This window comes from Podarcis melisellensis, assembly GCF_964234715.1.
Source record: "Podarcis melisellensis genome assembly, chromosome: 1".
Classification (NCBI taxonomy): Eukaryota; Metazoa; Chordata; class Lepidosauria; order Squamata; family Lacertidae; genus Podarcis; species Podarcis melisellensis.
This window is the reverse complement of record NC_138528.1, coordinates 31,572,683-31,588,867: the sequence shown is the minus strand read 5'-3', so window position 1 is coordinate 31,588,867 and position 16,185 is coordinate 31,572,683. Positions and strand designations below refer to the sequence as shown.

Sequence of the window (16,185 nt, the reverse complement as noted above, 5' to 3'; positions counted from 1 at the left end):
CGAGATGAGCGCCGCAACCCCCTAGTCACCTTTGACTGGACTTAACCATCCAGGGGTCCTTTACCTTACCTTTACCTACCAGTATTAAGTTGGCAAACTGCTTAGTGTTCTTAAAATGGGCCACTATGGTAGGTTAGTGTTAGCCTGGGATAAATAGAATTTAAATTATAAAGTTGGCAGTTAAATTACACATTATAAAATTACATATTAAAATGCATGTCAGCTTTACATACCTGGATAGGGTTTGCCCACGCAAAGCTTTTAGCAAGTGTCAAAAATGGTAAAAGTGAAGGCACCTGCCTGATGTCAATAGGCAGGAAGTTCCAGAGTGTTAGTGCCGCAGTGCTAGAAGATGGATTCCTTAAAAGTAGGGGAAAGACATTACGTGGCACTTGTAAAAGCAGACCCACAGATCAAGCTGGATGCATGGCTATATATGGACTAAGGTGATCCTTCAACTAAACTGGTCCTAAGCTGTTGAGCAGGGGTCAGCAAACGTACCGTGCCTTGGGCCGGTGTCTCCAGCGCCGATCACGTGGTAGGACATGGCAGCGTGTGCCCATACGCATGTGCACACGCTATTTCTGGCGCACTTCCGGGTCGGAGGAGCACCGGAAATAGCTTGTGCGTATGTGCACGGGCCTTCTTCAACCCAGATGTGCACCGGAAATAACGCGCATGCGCACAAACTATTTCCAGTGCTCCTCCGACCCGGAGGTGGGTAGCCGTGCAGCGCAGCACTGGTAAGAGCGGGCAGTGGGTGGCAGGGGTTGCTGCGGGCCGGATAAACGAGTCCCTTGGGCCTTATCTGGCTCGCGGGCCTTAGTTTGGGGACCCCTGCTGTTGAGTGTTTATGTACTAATGGTAACACATTGAAGTTGGCCTAGTAACAGATTGGTAGCCAGTGAAGATATCTGAGAAAATACCGTATTGGCCTGAATATAAGCCACACTTTCCCACCAAATTCTGACCGTGAAAAGTTAAAAGTGCAGCTTATATTCACGACCTTACAGTATGCAGCCAGGAGTTTGGGGCAGACAGTGCCAGGTGTGTCCTCTCAACCAAAGCCAGGAAGGGAGAGAGTGAGGAAGGGGAAATGCCGCTGGCCATGCAGCATGTGCCCCCCACCCAGTATGCAGCCAGGAGCAGCTAGGAGAGGAGTGGCTTATATTCGTGTATTTTTTCTCCCCCCCCCCTCCAATTTTAAAGGTTCAAGTTATATTCAGGTGCGGCTTATATTCAGGCCAATACGGTATGTCATAAGCTGACTGTGCTAATATTGTAATAATAGTAATCTTGATGTTCAGGGTAACAGCCATGAAAGCATTAAGATGAGGCAGCCATGTTCCAGTGAGAGTTGGAGGTACTGAGAGGAGGAACAGTTTGAGAAGGAACCAAAAGGGAACCACACTACTAAAGGAGATGTGATTTATTTATAAAATTCTATACTGCCATATAAAATATCAATACGGTTTACAGTGTTAAAAGATGCCATTTTAAATAATATAAATAAAAATAGGGATAATCATTAATTTGACTGGTTGATGAAGATAAAAATTGAACAGCGGCAAATATATGTTAAAATAAAAAGATCTTCAAGAGATACCTAAGTCAAAGGATGCTTGTGGAATCTTTGCTGGAAGAGTGTTCTGCAGCATGGGACTGGTGACAAATTCAAATATGATTCAAAGAGAATGGGAGTAAAATGCAACAAACAAGCATTCGAAGGCTAAGAAGAACATTTCACAAAAGGTCTTGTTTCTGCTTTAAACATTGCTATTACACTTCATACTCCCAAGAGGATAAAGCAATTTAACAAAACACCCAGTAAAATCACATTAAAGTTTAGTCCTGGTTCAGATATCTTTATGTCCAAGGAGACATTATCAGTTGATAGGTTTGGAAAGGCAGTTGTTTGGGTGGTGCGACGCTCTGCTCTTTTGCGGAGCTAAAAATCTTTTTAATGTCCCAGGGACTGGGTGCTCTTTTTGTTGAAAGTATCCAACCCTAATAAAATTTTCCTTTCTTTTGGAAGATGCTTGGATTATAATATGCTCCAGCAGAAGGAAAGAGCTCTGAAGATGCCCCTAAGAAGCATCGCTATGTTCCACTATGTACCATGTGTACCACAGTGCCTTCACAAATTTTAGGTTTTAAATAATCAAGGTAAACAAATAGGAACAAGATGCAATTCAACAAGGGCCAATGTGAAACTTTGCATTGACAATTAAATGGCCATGTATAAGAGGGCAAACTGGGGGGGGGGGGTTAAGTGCAGAAGAAAAAGAGAAGAGCAGCAACAAAAATGTCCAAAAATAAAGAAAGAGGAGATATGAACCTCAAGTTCAGGTTATTTTTTTTTTAAATACGATTATCAGCTTGGTTTTATGCATACCTACTCAAAAGTCCCATTGGAACTTGCTTCAAGCTGAGTGTGTGGCAACCTAAATTGCCCAACATGTTTCATCAAAAAGAAGGGATGCAGTTCAGTGGCAGAGCATCTCTGCATGCAGAAGGCCCCAGCAACTTTAAGTGGGACTGGGAGAGATCCCTTGTCTGAAACCTTGGGTAGTTGATGCCAAATGATGTAGACAATGCTGAGCTAAATGGGTCCATGGGCTGGTTAAATGTACAGCAGCTTCCTATGTTATTTGCTGAGGTGATTCAACAGTAACTGAGTAAACAGCATCAGCCCTTTTGAGAGATAAGCAGCCTCATATAGTCAATATATTTAAGGCAAATGAATGCATGAAGGGGTTAAGACCATAGAGTAAGCTGGCCTGCCAGGCTTAGCTATGTCCACTTCCGCTCACCTCCCGAGGATCTAGGTAATCAAGTTTTTGTTCTCCTGCAGTCTCCCTAAGAAGCTCTCTGTGTGAGGAGGTTTGAACTGGTTGTTCCAGCTCAACCGCATGGCTCTCATCAGCCATTCTTGAGCTCCTATACAAATCATCTAGAAACTTTCACCACTTTGTAAGGAAGCCAAGTTTTACTGCCTCTGCAACTTTTCTGAAGCACATGAATCTGACCTTTGAAGAGTTTGTAAGTAAACCATTTTTTAACTTACCCAATACGTGGCCTTCTTCCTATGCTCGGAAAACTTTTAAAGAGGACATATTTTAAAGCCTTTATTTCCATGCTGCATATTTTGTGAATTTAAATCTGCTGGGGTTCTCTCACCAAAAAGTAATTGCTCTAAACTTGGATTTTGGAATCCAGGAATTCTCTCTTCTATACTATAGTATTTTTTCCCTTGGCACCAACAATATCCTTATTATGTTATATGGGATAATAAAGGGAACCTGAAATTACAATGTGGTCTCACAGCAAGCAGCACTACTTTTTCTGGATCTACTAGTGCAATGCCTGTATGCTGGATGGGCAGTCTGTAATAGAACTTTTGGGTAGACCAATGAGAGGGAAGATATAAATGGGAGGGAAAAAGAACCTTGGATGAAAAGGAGTTGGGAAAAGGCAGTTGAAGTGAGAAAACCAGACAGGCAACAGATGAGAGTGAAGATTAAGAAGTAGAGCTGGCTGGAAAATGGAAAAGTGAGCTGAGATACACCACATTAAAGCGGCAATCCTTACTTGGCAGTAAGTCTGATTGAACATAGGCTACCTTCCAAATGAAGCCTGTAAGACACAAAAGGAAATATCAGTTGGATAGGCTGATGGACCTGGGTCAAGGATATTTGGTTTCAAATCACTATTCAGTTGTTGAGCTCACTGGGTAACTATAGCCAAGTTACCTAATTAACCTCACTGGATTATGGTGATGATAAAATTAGATAACTGTACACCATCATGAGCTCATTGAAACAAAAGTGTGATACAAATGGAAGAATCATATAAAGCACTTTTCCATGTCCAGTATCCCACAAGCCTGCTGCAACCCTTGTAGAACAGATAATGTATTAGTATAAGGAACCTGTGGCCCTTCGGATGTTTATAGGCCAAGCTGCCAATGACCAGCGATTATGGGAGGTAGAGAGGGCCATAGGTGCTCCGTCTCTGATTCATAAGGTGAAATAAAATGTAGACCTGCAATTGTTTATTTGTTTGTTAAATTTATTGGCTGATCTTCATCAAAGTGATCCCAGGGTAATGTACAATACCAAATGCTGTAGCCACATATAAATTACAATCAGCATTAATAATAAAAACACAAAATTGTGTTATTAAAATCACTAAAAAACACACTCTGAGCAAAATTTAAAGCAACAGTAACAGTACATCAGGGTTTTGGAATATTCTGTAGTATTTCCTGTTAATCCATGTTACATCTTTCTCTACATCGCATCTCAAGTTCCACAAAGCGCTCCAATAACTTGCTGGTGCAAATGAGGCTATTGGTACATCTATAGCCTGTAGTTTGACTGAAAGCGCCTTTTTCATTTCAAATTCCAAGTCCATATTGTCACACACAGTTAATCATTAAGCCACTTAATCAGGACAGTTCACTGAGCAGCTTGTTGACGCAAGTGGACTTTGGAGGTAGAAGGAAAATGGAACAAAAAAGATTTAAAATATATGTATATTAACTAAATGGAGGGGGGTGAATGATGTTTCAGACTTCTATTGCCAAGACACAATCCGTTTTTTCGTTTTTATTCTGTCAGGGATCAGCTTTTTTTAACCATTTAGGATGCTGCCGATTTGGGAAATCAGAATTTTGTTTTTGATCTTTTCATTGCTAACCATCACCAAGAGCACAAAGTTGTTGTCAGGACACAAAAAGTGTGGCGATCCAGAATGCGAAAGTAAGTATAAAGGCTTTTGCTTTAAGTAAGCTTCTTTGAAACTAATTTAAGTGCCGTCAAAATCTGTAAAAGAAAACAAAGCAAGTTTTGAAAATGCAATATATACTTCAAGAAATGTTTGCAAAATATTAGCTTTATACATGATTAACCTGTATATTTTCAACAATAGACAAATGCTTTCTGGGAAGCCATTTGGTGGAACGGTGTTGTAGCATATGTAAAAGGGCAAAGTTCAGTAGAAAAGCTTGTTATCAAACCAGGGGCCTAGTTTTCGTCAGAATTGTCCCTGTGCTTATTCAAAATCTCTTACTTTCCAAAAGGGCCTGATTAATATTTACAGTATTTCTAGTTTAGTTATGTATACAAATTACTAGTGTTTTGTCTACCAAATCTATACCATATTATTTAGGTCGATTCGGTTGTCTTTCTGTTTTTCTTAGCACCTTGTGAAATCTTATTGCTTTTGTACCTTGCCTTAAAACTGCACTGTTTGTAGCACTATCTCCTGTATGTTTCCTCAGAAGGAAGTGCCACTGCTGGGTGAGTTCAGTGAGTCTTACTCCCAACCCAAGTTAAGAATGCTTAGGATTGCAGCTAAGGCTGCAGTTGTATATACAAGAAGCAAGACTCATTGAATACAATGGCCTTGTTTCTGAGAGAACATGCATAGGACTGTGCTGCCTGTTAATACTAGTGAAATGCTCATCAGTAGGGCTGTGGGGTGGAGTGTTTGTGCAGATATGTAGGACTTGTCTATTACGGTGTTCCTGGGCACTGTCTTCAGCATATGCTCCGTCGGGTTGCAAAAATCTGCCCAGCGCCCCCAAATTTAGTTTAGCAGTCTTGTTAAAATCTATTTTGGAATGTATTTCTAATTACGCCAAAATGTGTTTCTCACTTCATCGTAAAATGAAGAAAAAATGCAGCTTGCAGAATTCATAGTGTGTGCTCTAGGTGCGTTTTTGTGGAAATGGAAAACTAAAACTGCATGCTGATATGCATGTGTAGTAGAAAAAAATACAAGAATGTATATTCATATACAAACATTAAACTTATTTAGGATACCATTAGATGAAATTCTAACCAAACGCTACTCAGCGCAAACAATTAATTTAAGTTTGTTCATTTATTTTAAGGATTGCATAGTGAGACTAACCACTTCTGAAAAAATGTGTCCAGGATTTTGTTGTTTCTGTAGTAAGTGGTAAAACATTCCATTTAAAGTGAGGTGAAATTCCCCCCATCTTCTAGGACAAGAGGATAGCTCATGTACACAAATTATGTAAACACAATGCCAGTGTGTCTCGGACATGTACTGTGATTTTTGTATGTGGCAACATATTATTCGGGAGGAGCGTAGATTTTAAACTTTAGGACAGCTGGGATAGGTCAGTCGGTAGATCATGAGGCTCTTAATTCCAAGGTCATGTGTTCAAAGCCCACTTTGGGTGAAAGATTCCTGCATTGCAGGGGATTGAACTACAGTGGAACCTGGTTTGCAACCATTTTGGATTGCAACCACGTCAAACCCTGAAGTGTGTGTCCCTTTTTTTGGATTACAACCCCCCCTTTTTTTTTTGGATTACAACCTTTTGGGGGGGGGGAGGCCCCATTGGCGAAAGCGCACCTTGGGTTACAACCTGTTTTGGTTTACAACCGGACCTCTGGAACAGATTATGGTTGTAAACCAAGTGGTCCCAACTCTACAATTCTGTGATTCTATGACTGTCTGAAGCCACAAATCCAGACTACATTTGATTAACTTTGCTTAAGTTTCCTCTTTTTTTTACATACATGCAGCTTTCATGAGCAGAGTGCTAGCAATTAAAGACTACATAGGACCTGACTGCCGCTATTTGAACTTCAAAACTGGGGAAGAGATAATCGTATACTCCAAACTCTCCAGGAAAAGGGAGGACTTGTGGGCAGGAAGTGTAAGTATTTAAAAAGGCAACTATTTCTCTTATGAGCAATCAGAATTCAATTCTATCAACAGATTGGTTATTCACAGTGTTTTTTTCTGGGGGTACTCAAGAGTACACAACAACAGCACCTTTTTGTCCAGAAGAAAAGCACTGGTTAAAAGTGTGGCACTCACTGTAACAACTTCATGGTGAATACCGGCACCATGTTTCAGAAGTAAGTTATGATACCACTTTCACAGGTAGCAAAATAAGCATGCATTTAGCTGCAGGGAAAATTATACTTTTCTTCAATAATTTTATTCTGAAATGGTGTCGATCCAAAGGGGACACCCCCCGCTGCCCTGCAGTGCATGAAAAATATTGCTCTGTAGATTTGGCTGCTGTAACCCTGAGAGGAAACTTATCAATATCTATGCGAGCCATAAGCCCTACCCCCCTTTTGCAGCAAAGGAAGTTTCTGAGTAAGGAAGGTTCCTAGAATTTAGACAAAATATTTGTTTCCGTGAATAAAAACTGTACAGTGGTACCTCGGGTTACATACGCTTCAGGTTACATACGCTTCAGGTTACACACTCCGCTAACCCAGAAATAGTGCTTCAGGTTAAGAACTTTGCTTCAGGTTAAGAACAGAAATCGGGCTCCGGCGGTGTGGCAGCAGCAGGAGGCCCCATTAGCTAAAGTGGCGCTTCAGATTAAGAAGAGTTTCAGGTTATGAAAGGACATCCGGAACGAATTAAGTACTTAACCCGAGGTACCACTGTAGGTGGAATATGCCATACAGCATCGCCTGCTAATTTCATGGTATATATTTTTTATAAAATTAATACTAACAAAGTGATGCTGATAAGAGTGCCAGGACTACTTTAGGGTGTTTGCACACCTCACCATTTATGGTCAGCCATGTTGTCTTTACAATTCAGTGGTAGTTCTCATGAACTAGCAGGATCAGCATGTGAGGAATACAAATCGCTCAAGTCTGTGGTCCACTTTGCCACTGTAGTGAGTGGTTCATCACATAGTGCCATTAACAAATGTTACAGGTATTCATAATCTTTTGGCATTAATATAATACAGTAATGCAATATATAACTGCGTGTGTGGTTTATAACTCCCTTGGTGGGGCAGGGGGGCAATATGTTACTTATTTGTTTCTTACTGTTAATAAATTGTGCCCCAGGTGAGATTTCAAAGTGATGTTAATATTGTGGCATGCAGTGTCATCCTTTTAAATCCTCTTGGCATAAACCATAATAGTTTCTTTGAACATTCCCTACTAGAGATGTAATTTCACATTAAGTGTAGGCACCCACTATTACATTACTTCGGTCTATGTAAACAAGAACATTTTTGTGCTTTTTTATTAGCCAAGCCACTAGGTCATATCCCTGTTTCCAAATAAATTAACTGGGAATATTTGCTAGAGACATTGTGGAACAATATTAAGGCCATTATTGTACCCAGGAGGACCCAAACAGCAATTAATGGCTGGTTACTGTAATGTACAAGAGTACTTTTAATAATGTGCAAAATAATAACATTAAAAGTACTATTACTTTGTGTATTTTTATGAAGCGAGAGAGAAAATTTTCTGAGGGTTAATAAGAGTTTGTTTTTTTTATCCAGACTTAATTGAAATAAGTGCAGAGATTCTTCTCACAATTGTATTTGTTCTATATCAATTTTAAGTACAAAACCCCATTTATTTTATAATAAAAAGCTACATGTTTAATTTTATAGAAAGGTGCAGAATTTGGATATTTCCCAGTGGATGCAGTCCGGATTGAAGAAACTTTTATTACAAAAGAAGTAGAACTGCCAACTAAGGTAAATTAAAGTAGTATCAAAATGGAGATATTTGGTTGTGGAAATGTATATATGAATGTATGTATTAAACTTGTTATAGAATCTTAGAGTTGGAAGAGACCCTGAGGGTCATCTAGTTCAACTTCCTACAATGCATCTCAACTAAAGCATCCATGACAAATGCCCATCTAATATCTGCTTTAAAAACTCCAAGAACAGAAACTTGGGAGAAACCAAAATTGAGAGACTTGCCCATCTCTACTCAAAGGCCTGTGCCCCAGAGTCTTTTAAGTATCTATCACTGCACCTTCCAACAAATATGCTCAAGAATATACATTTGCATGTGTGTAAAACATGTTCTAAAGACCTCTTGCAAATGCATGAACTACTCAACTTGGTCTCATAAAAATGATTAATAAAGTTGCTGTTTTAAATATTCCTTGTGTTAATTTTTAAAGAGAACGTACATTTCACAATTATTTAGCAACTTAATTATTTCATAACTTGCCAGATGGGGCATTTCCATGCTTTTAAAAAATATCCATAATGATATAATGTTAAGAAATAGTAGAGTTGTATTAAATGGGTAGTAGTGTATTAACTTCAGACACTTGCTTATTTTTAGGAAACTGATTTCCTTTGTATTGATGGAGGGGAATACGTTTTTGAAAATGAAGACAGCATACTTAATCATTATGACAAAGAAAATGAATATATACCTCCGTACTCAGAAGAAAAAGACACCAAATTTGAAATGCCTGAAGACGAAGTCTTGAAACTTGGAGGTATTTCTTACCCAAATGAATATAAAGAACAATTTCCTGACAGTCATGAATCTGACAGTAAATACAAAGACCTGCATATGCTGGAAACTACAAGCCACGGTGATACAGAACTCAGAGACAGGGAGACTAGACAAGATGAGACTACTCCGGAAGAAGACCAAATTAGTCAGACTCTGCAAGCTGTCCCAACTCAGTCGGCCTGGACTGTGTCTGGTTTTGTTGGCTGGCTTGGCTTGGGAAGTAATGAAAATGAGGAGGCGGTCAGAAGAACATCACAGAAAACAGAAGAAGTTACATTCAGGCGCAGGAAAATAGCAATCACTGATGACAGTGGCTTAAAAAAATTAAATGAAGAGGGTGAAACAGCACCACAAGGCTCCAGCTGGTTTAAAAGTACTTTCGCAGATTTGATGCATCTTGGAAGTGACAAATCAGAACTTGATCTGCTGTACAAAGAAAATGATCCAGAAATCCACGACAGTTCCACCATTGCTGGCAATGCCGGCCACCATGGCAGTTCTACCGCATCAGAAGGAATAAAAGAACATAGCAATTCCGAACAATCTGAATCAAGCTGGTTTGATCTGGAATTCAGTGATATTTTGCCTTTTCGTTACGCTGAAGAAAACGCAGACAAAGAAAAGCTTGCAGGTGGAGAAGAAGCAGATCAAGATGAAGAACAGCGTCCAAGTGAAGAATCAAGCTTACTGGACGATGGCTTGAGAAAGCAAACAGGCAGACTGATGCCCTATGAAGAACAAGACAAAGGGGAAATTGTTCAAGAAACCCCAAAGCAAGCCGCTGGACCAACTCTTTACGAAGAACAAGTGAAAGAAAAATATGACCAAGAAGCCCCAAGCGTACATGTTAGAAAAACAGATTCTGATGTGCAATTAGCAAATGAACATGCAGATGTAAAGGATGCAGCAAGTCCATCGCCTTTGCTTGGTGATAAACGACTTAAGTCTCCCTATGCAGAACAGGATTCAATAACAGACAACCAAGTTATGGAAAACAATAAAATTAAAGCTGTAACGAAGGAGTCAGAAAGAACAAATGACCAGTCAGGTTGGTATGAAAGTATGTATAACGGTTTGATTGATTATAATAGGGTTACATCAGATAATCAACCAGGGCATGAGTATGTAACTGTTGAGAATCCACAGGAATCAGCTGTAGATCAGTTATCATATAGTATAGGTCAAGGTACTGCAAAGGAAGAAAATCACGAGGGTCCTAAAAACCAGAAATCTTTATTTTCTGTTAGTTATTTTACGAGTGTACTGAATTTTCAGAGTTTTATATCTGAAGGAACCAATAATGCTCAGCATGCACACAATAATCTAAAGTCTAGTGAGGAAAGCACCCAGTTTAAAAAGAGTGAGGAAGTATTACATATAGGCAAAGAAGAATTACTAGAAAATCAGAATATTACTGAAAAGGTGCCAGAAAACAGAGGTGCTGATACTACGCAGGGAAATGTTTTGCTGTCTTCTTTAGCAGTAAAATGTAGTGAAGAAAGTAGAGGAAAAAGACAGGGTGAACAACTAGCGAAAGATAATACACCACATCCTCTGTCAGTAAAATCTATAGAGTTAGAACACCAGGTTTCCTATGGTCAATGTACAGGGAAAAAATTGTATGGAAGACCTTTGGACACACAGGGCCATTCCAATATAGGAGATAAAAACAATGTTCATAACTTAGAGGCCAAACAACAGTCTTCTTTAGAGCTACAAAAGCTAGCTGATTTGGCAGAGCGAAAGGATTATATTAGTGAAACATATTCCTATGAAAAATCTATCCTAGGAGAAGATGAGCCACATGATGGGAAAGCAGTCAGACCAGATAATGTTGAACAAGCACCATTTTCTGAGGAGCTGAATGAACATTCAGATAGTTTTTCCAAATCAAAGACCATTCCAGGTGAAGATAAGATACCTCTTGATGAAGATAGGACAGTTATCCAAGGGAGCGGAGAATTTAATACAAAAGATCAGAATCCATTTTTAACAGAACAACATGAAGCACCAGAATTAACATACAGTGTAAGAAGACCATCACAACAGTATAAGGCTATTAAGAAAGATTCCAAATCTAGCAAATACAATGTTAATAAAAATAATGGTTTAGTCTCAAAAGTTTTGAATGGGAGTAGTCATACTCCTGTCATAGGTTATACAGATGTTATGAAAGGAATACAAGTTCCAGATCCAGTGCCACATTTACATTCAAAAAAATGTATAAGCAACAATATAAGGGCAGATAATGTTATAGATTCTCATGATGAAAAGAAACTTCCTGCTGTTAAAAATATAGAAAGTGTCCCCTCTCATGCCATCCAAGATTATTTTCATATCAACCCCAGTGCTGAAGATGAGATGAACCAAAGGGTAGTTACTAAGGTAGGCAAGAATTTGTTTTCTCAAGAAAGTGCAAAAGAACAAATGCATTTTTCACAGCATATCTCAGAACTTAGTGAAGGCAAACAAGGACACAATGAGAAAAATACATCAAGTATTCAAGGACCATCTCCACTGTCTGAGGAAGTGTTTCCAAGTGAAAAGGAGATTTCCGGGGACAGCAGCCGCATACTGAATTATGATTCTATCGCCTACGGTGTGCAGAAGAAAGGCTTTCAGGGCCCACAAGTGCAGATAGGTGAAAAAGGTGTTGAAGAGGAACAAAACTCAAAAGCAATAGAGGAACATTTTGATAGTGCTCAGGTTAGTGATGCTTCATTAATAGATCAGCAAGAGCAAAGTGTATTTCCTTATCCTAGCTCCTTGGGCACTTTTTCCAAGAAAAGTATTCACTCACCTCAAATGTGTGCAAGTTTGACACATCAGAAGGAGGATAAAGAAGAGTTAAAAGGTGAACAAGTATCATCTTCCTACCTTGACTGTCAGAGTACCAATATTATGAACTTAGTACCTGACAAAAAGTGTCTAAGTCAGAAGGGACATGATAGAAAACAACATTTAACTGTGGGTTTAGAAGTGAAGAAGCTTAGAATCTCAGCTCAGCAGAAAAAAATAGATAGCATTCCAAATACTGAAGAAACTAAACCTGAGTATCAGAAACAAATAGCATACACAACTTCAGAGATAACTGACATAAAACCTGAAGACAGTTTAGCGATAACTGACTTTAATAGTTTACCTCAGAAACAATATACTGTAGTTGGAACAAGTCCTGCCAGTGAAAATCCAGTCCAGCACTTAGAAGTGCGACGTGATACATCTAATCTAGATAATAATATTAATCCTAGCAAACATTTATCACATCATCTTCAGCCTGTGGATGATTATATGGACCCTATCCCTCCACATGCTAAAGATGGCATGGACACACAGCATTTAGCTAAAGATCATCATGATGAAACATTTGCACATGACTTAATTTCTCCTTTTCCTAAAAATCTAAACCATGCAGAGAAAGTAGCTTATTCTGGGCATGCAAGAGATAGTCAAGAAAAAGGCAAAACAGGTAAAGATGGTGAGAAAAAACTAAGATGCAAGAATATAGATTGCACAAGTGACAAGACAGAGAAAGGAGGTGCCGGGAGTAACATTTTTGGTAAAATATCACGGCTTCTTGGAGAGCCATTTAAAAATAAGAACGATGAAGACTCTAAAAAAACTGAAGATAGTAGAAATATTATTGGAACACAGATTAAGACAAAGAGGCAGGAGGCTGATGTAGTGAGAAGTGACTTTGAACAAGACAAAGGTGAGGTTCACAGCACAAAAGCCATCAGGTATTTAGATAATTTTAAAATTAAGGATGAGGGAGCTCAGGGTCCAGGGGAAAGAGACAGCAGCATCCAGGAAAAATCTGTTGCTTCAGACTCAAAAAATTACAACCAGAAGTATGACAGATCTGCAAATCAGGAGACAAAAGTTCAAAATGGTCAATTAACACCTGATACAGAGTTGGACCTGAATGAAGCCACTTCCTTCAGTGGATTACAGGAACTTTATTTCAAGTTTGTTGAGGAATCTAAAAGGATACTTGAAGCAAATATGTGTGAAAGGCATGAACTGCAGCTACTAGAGCAAGAGTTTGAAAAACTTTGCCGTGATATCACCACTTTTCCATGTGAAGATATTCTAAGGGCAATGAAAGAAGTGACTACTTTGGTGGAACATGAAAATAAACTAAACAGTGGACATGAAAAGTGTTTGAAGGATAAAGTGAATTTACTTCCAGAACTGCACAGTCTTGTGCTGGACATCAGAAACAAATGTGGAATCCAAAAGGCAGAATCAGGTACCAGACCACTGTTTTGATAATAAAAGTTAACAAAGCAAGAACAATATCGCACTTTGCTTTTTTATTTTAAAAAAGCAAAATGTCTGACCGATGGGATGGTGTGATTTTTTTCCCCAGTATAAAATGAACTATAGAAGCCGATGCCCATTATAAGCTTACACAACAACAGGATAATATCAAGTTGCATTGTGCTTTGTCAGGAAATATAATATAGAACCGAAAATACAAAAGGGGAATCATTCATTTTCCATCAGTAGAATAAATAGCTGGGTGCTGGAAGGATGCAACAGCCCCACAACAACAATAGTATCTCAGAAGATACATGTTTGGTAGGGCTAGTAACAAAAGGCTTTTTTTGTTGTTGCTTACATATCTGGATTTTAGTCCATTGCAGTTACTAAATATTATAAGGAAAATACATATATAAATTTTCATCTTCAGTATAAGCATTGAAAATATAACATATTCCGTGCCACAGTAATAAATTGATATAAAAAGGCTTCCAGAAGTGATCAGGTTCAAATTCCATCAGTCATGCTTGTATGCATCTCCACCCTAGCCAGTTTCCTGCTTCTAACACATTTAAATGCAGTAATTTTATATTGCCAGTCTTAATTCAGGGATGTGATCCAATGCTTTTTTTCTTCCTTATTTTCTGCTTGCATTTCTTTTGCCAAAATTTGTGTTTCCTTCCCCCCTCCTTATTCAGACAATACTTCAGGTTTATGAAGGAACCTTTCTAGTCTCCAAGAGCTTCCTTGACCCATTTCATTAGCCATGCTTTGCCTTGGTGGTATATTCCCTGATTTTAATAGTAACACCTAGCCTCTCCTTGTTAAAAAAATTATTGCTAATTATAAGTTGGGATACTGTAGTACTGCAGAACTTTAATGATTGAATTGACAATGAGATATGAATAGGGATCCTGGCAGTGGCGTAGTGTGGGGGTGCAGGGGGGGCTGGCCGCACCGGGCGCAACTTCTGGGGGTTAGGGTTAGGGGGCGCAAATCCACGGGTTAGGGGTTGCAAATTACTTGCCTTGCCCCGGGTACTGACAACCCACGCTACGCCACTGGATCCTGGGAATTGACATGCAGGAAAAAAATGGATACAGTAATCAGGTGGAAATAAACATGATACCACTTTACAATTATTTGTAGGTATGACCAATAGTGGAAAATTACCTGACGATCATCCTAAAGAAAAACATCACTTGAATTTGGATAAAGAACCTAACAGTGGTCAACATACAGAAGCAAATAATGTGCCTCCAATAAATACAGAGAAGAAAATACATCCTTCAGCCAAATATAGTCAACATCAGCCAAATTCAAAAAGAAAATTATCAGAGAACAATCTAGTGACTCATAACTATACTATCAGTAATGGTAAGGAATATGATTAATCTAAAAACTATAATTACATATATTATAGTATTCTGTAAAGAAGATATATTGTAATACTCATTGTCTCTTCCTCTACTTTTTCATGAAACAGAAAGAGAATGGCTATTTCAGATAATCCTGCATTTGAATGACTTCTGTGCCATTATAACATCTGTATTTTCAGTGATGGCATCTACCAGTAAAAAGGTACGTTTATTTACTCTGGATTTCTACAATAATCATAAAAATGCACTAGTTACAGCTTTGAAAACATTTTATTTGATGTTTAAGCACAAAATTCCTCCTAAGTTTGCATTTGCTAGTTCACTCCCCTGTCACTTCCCTATGGTTTTCAAATAGCACTGAACCTGATCTAAAGTAGGAATGGACAAAAGTTATGAATGTTTGCAAGCATTCACACTATGTGAAACAATGTGAGAACTGAAATGCAGCCATCCTTCCAAATTCACACTTATCTAGATTTTGCAATGCAGTTGTCTGGGCAAGTAATGTGTGCAAAAATGCATATATTGGGGTAAAAGTGTGCTTAAAACTGAATGCATTATAAACAAAATACATTATATTAGGAGAAAATGCTTGCAGAAATGAATATTATTAGTCAAAGCTACATACAATGATATGTGTATTAGGAGAGATTTGCACTGAAATGCTGAAGTGTTTTTATGAGGTTCGTTTTTAAAGAATTGCAAATCACTGCAGAAATGTGTAGAACTAAATTTAATACTGGAAAAATTAGAAGCTGAGAGGACTGAAATGGACAGGTCCTTTCATCTCTACTGACTCCTGTGATATCACTAAGAACCGTTCCTTATCTCCCTGTTAAATTTGGCCTGCAGTGGGTGAAAGGGATAAGGATCTAATTGTAAATAATTCCTTGAGTGGAAAATGTGCTATTAAGGTCAGCAATAGTGTTGTATTGAGCCTCCTGAATTCTCATATCAATGCATACAAGAGTGCACAGCGCCTCATAGGGAGGCATTTAATTTTTGCATACATATGTAGGAGTGGTTTGAATCCCTACGACGGGTGCTCTGACCCAGTTCCTGCCAACCTAGCAGTTCAAAAGCACACCAGTGCAAGTAGATAAATAGGTACCACTGTGGCGGGAAGGTAAACAGCATTTATGTGCGCTCTGGCACTCATCACTGTCCTCCATGCACCAGAATCGGTTTAGTCATGCTGGCCACATGACCCAGAAAACTGTCTGTGGACAAATGCCAGCTCCCTC

At 38.8% G+C, this 16,185-nt stretch overlaps 1 protein-coding gene across 7 annotated transcripts in view; it reads left to right on the top strand.

The window, feature by feature from the left end:
- Positions 1 to 3,460: 3,460 nt before the first annotated feature.
- The window catches only part of MIA2 (MIA SH3 domain ER export factor 2), a 49,119-nt gene continuing 36,394 nt past the window's right edge, over positions 3,461 to 16,185 (top strand). The window contains exons 1-8 of one of the 7 annotated variants that reach the window (XM_081908280.1): positions 3,461 to 3,552; positions 4,623 to 4,763; positions 6,564 to 6,697; positions 8,426 to 8,512; positions 9,117 to 10,344; positions 11,086 to 13,548; positions 14,712 to 14,939; positions 15,049 to 15,143. In XM_081908280.1, the coding sequence (XP_081764406.1) occupies positions 4,649 to 4,763; positions 6,564 to 6,697; positions 8,426 to 8,512; positions 9,117 to 10,344; positions 11,086 to 13,548; positions 14,712 to 14,939; positions 15,049 to 15,143 (4,350 nt within the window). In that variant the 5' untranslated portion in view covers positions 3,461 to 3,552; positions 4,623 to 4,648. Of the gene's footprint in view, positions 3,639 to 4,260; positions 4,764 to 6,563; positions 6,698 to 8,425; positions 8,513 to 9,116; positions 10,357 to 11,085; positions 13,549 to 14,711; positions 14,940 to 15,048; positions 15,144 to 16,185 lie in introns of those variants that run through there. The other 6 variants (XM_081908283.1, XM_081908282.1, XM_081908278.1 and 3 more) reach the window with 6 other exon arrangements.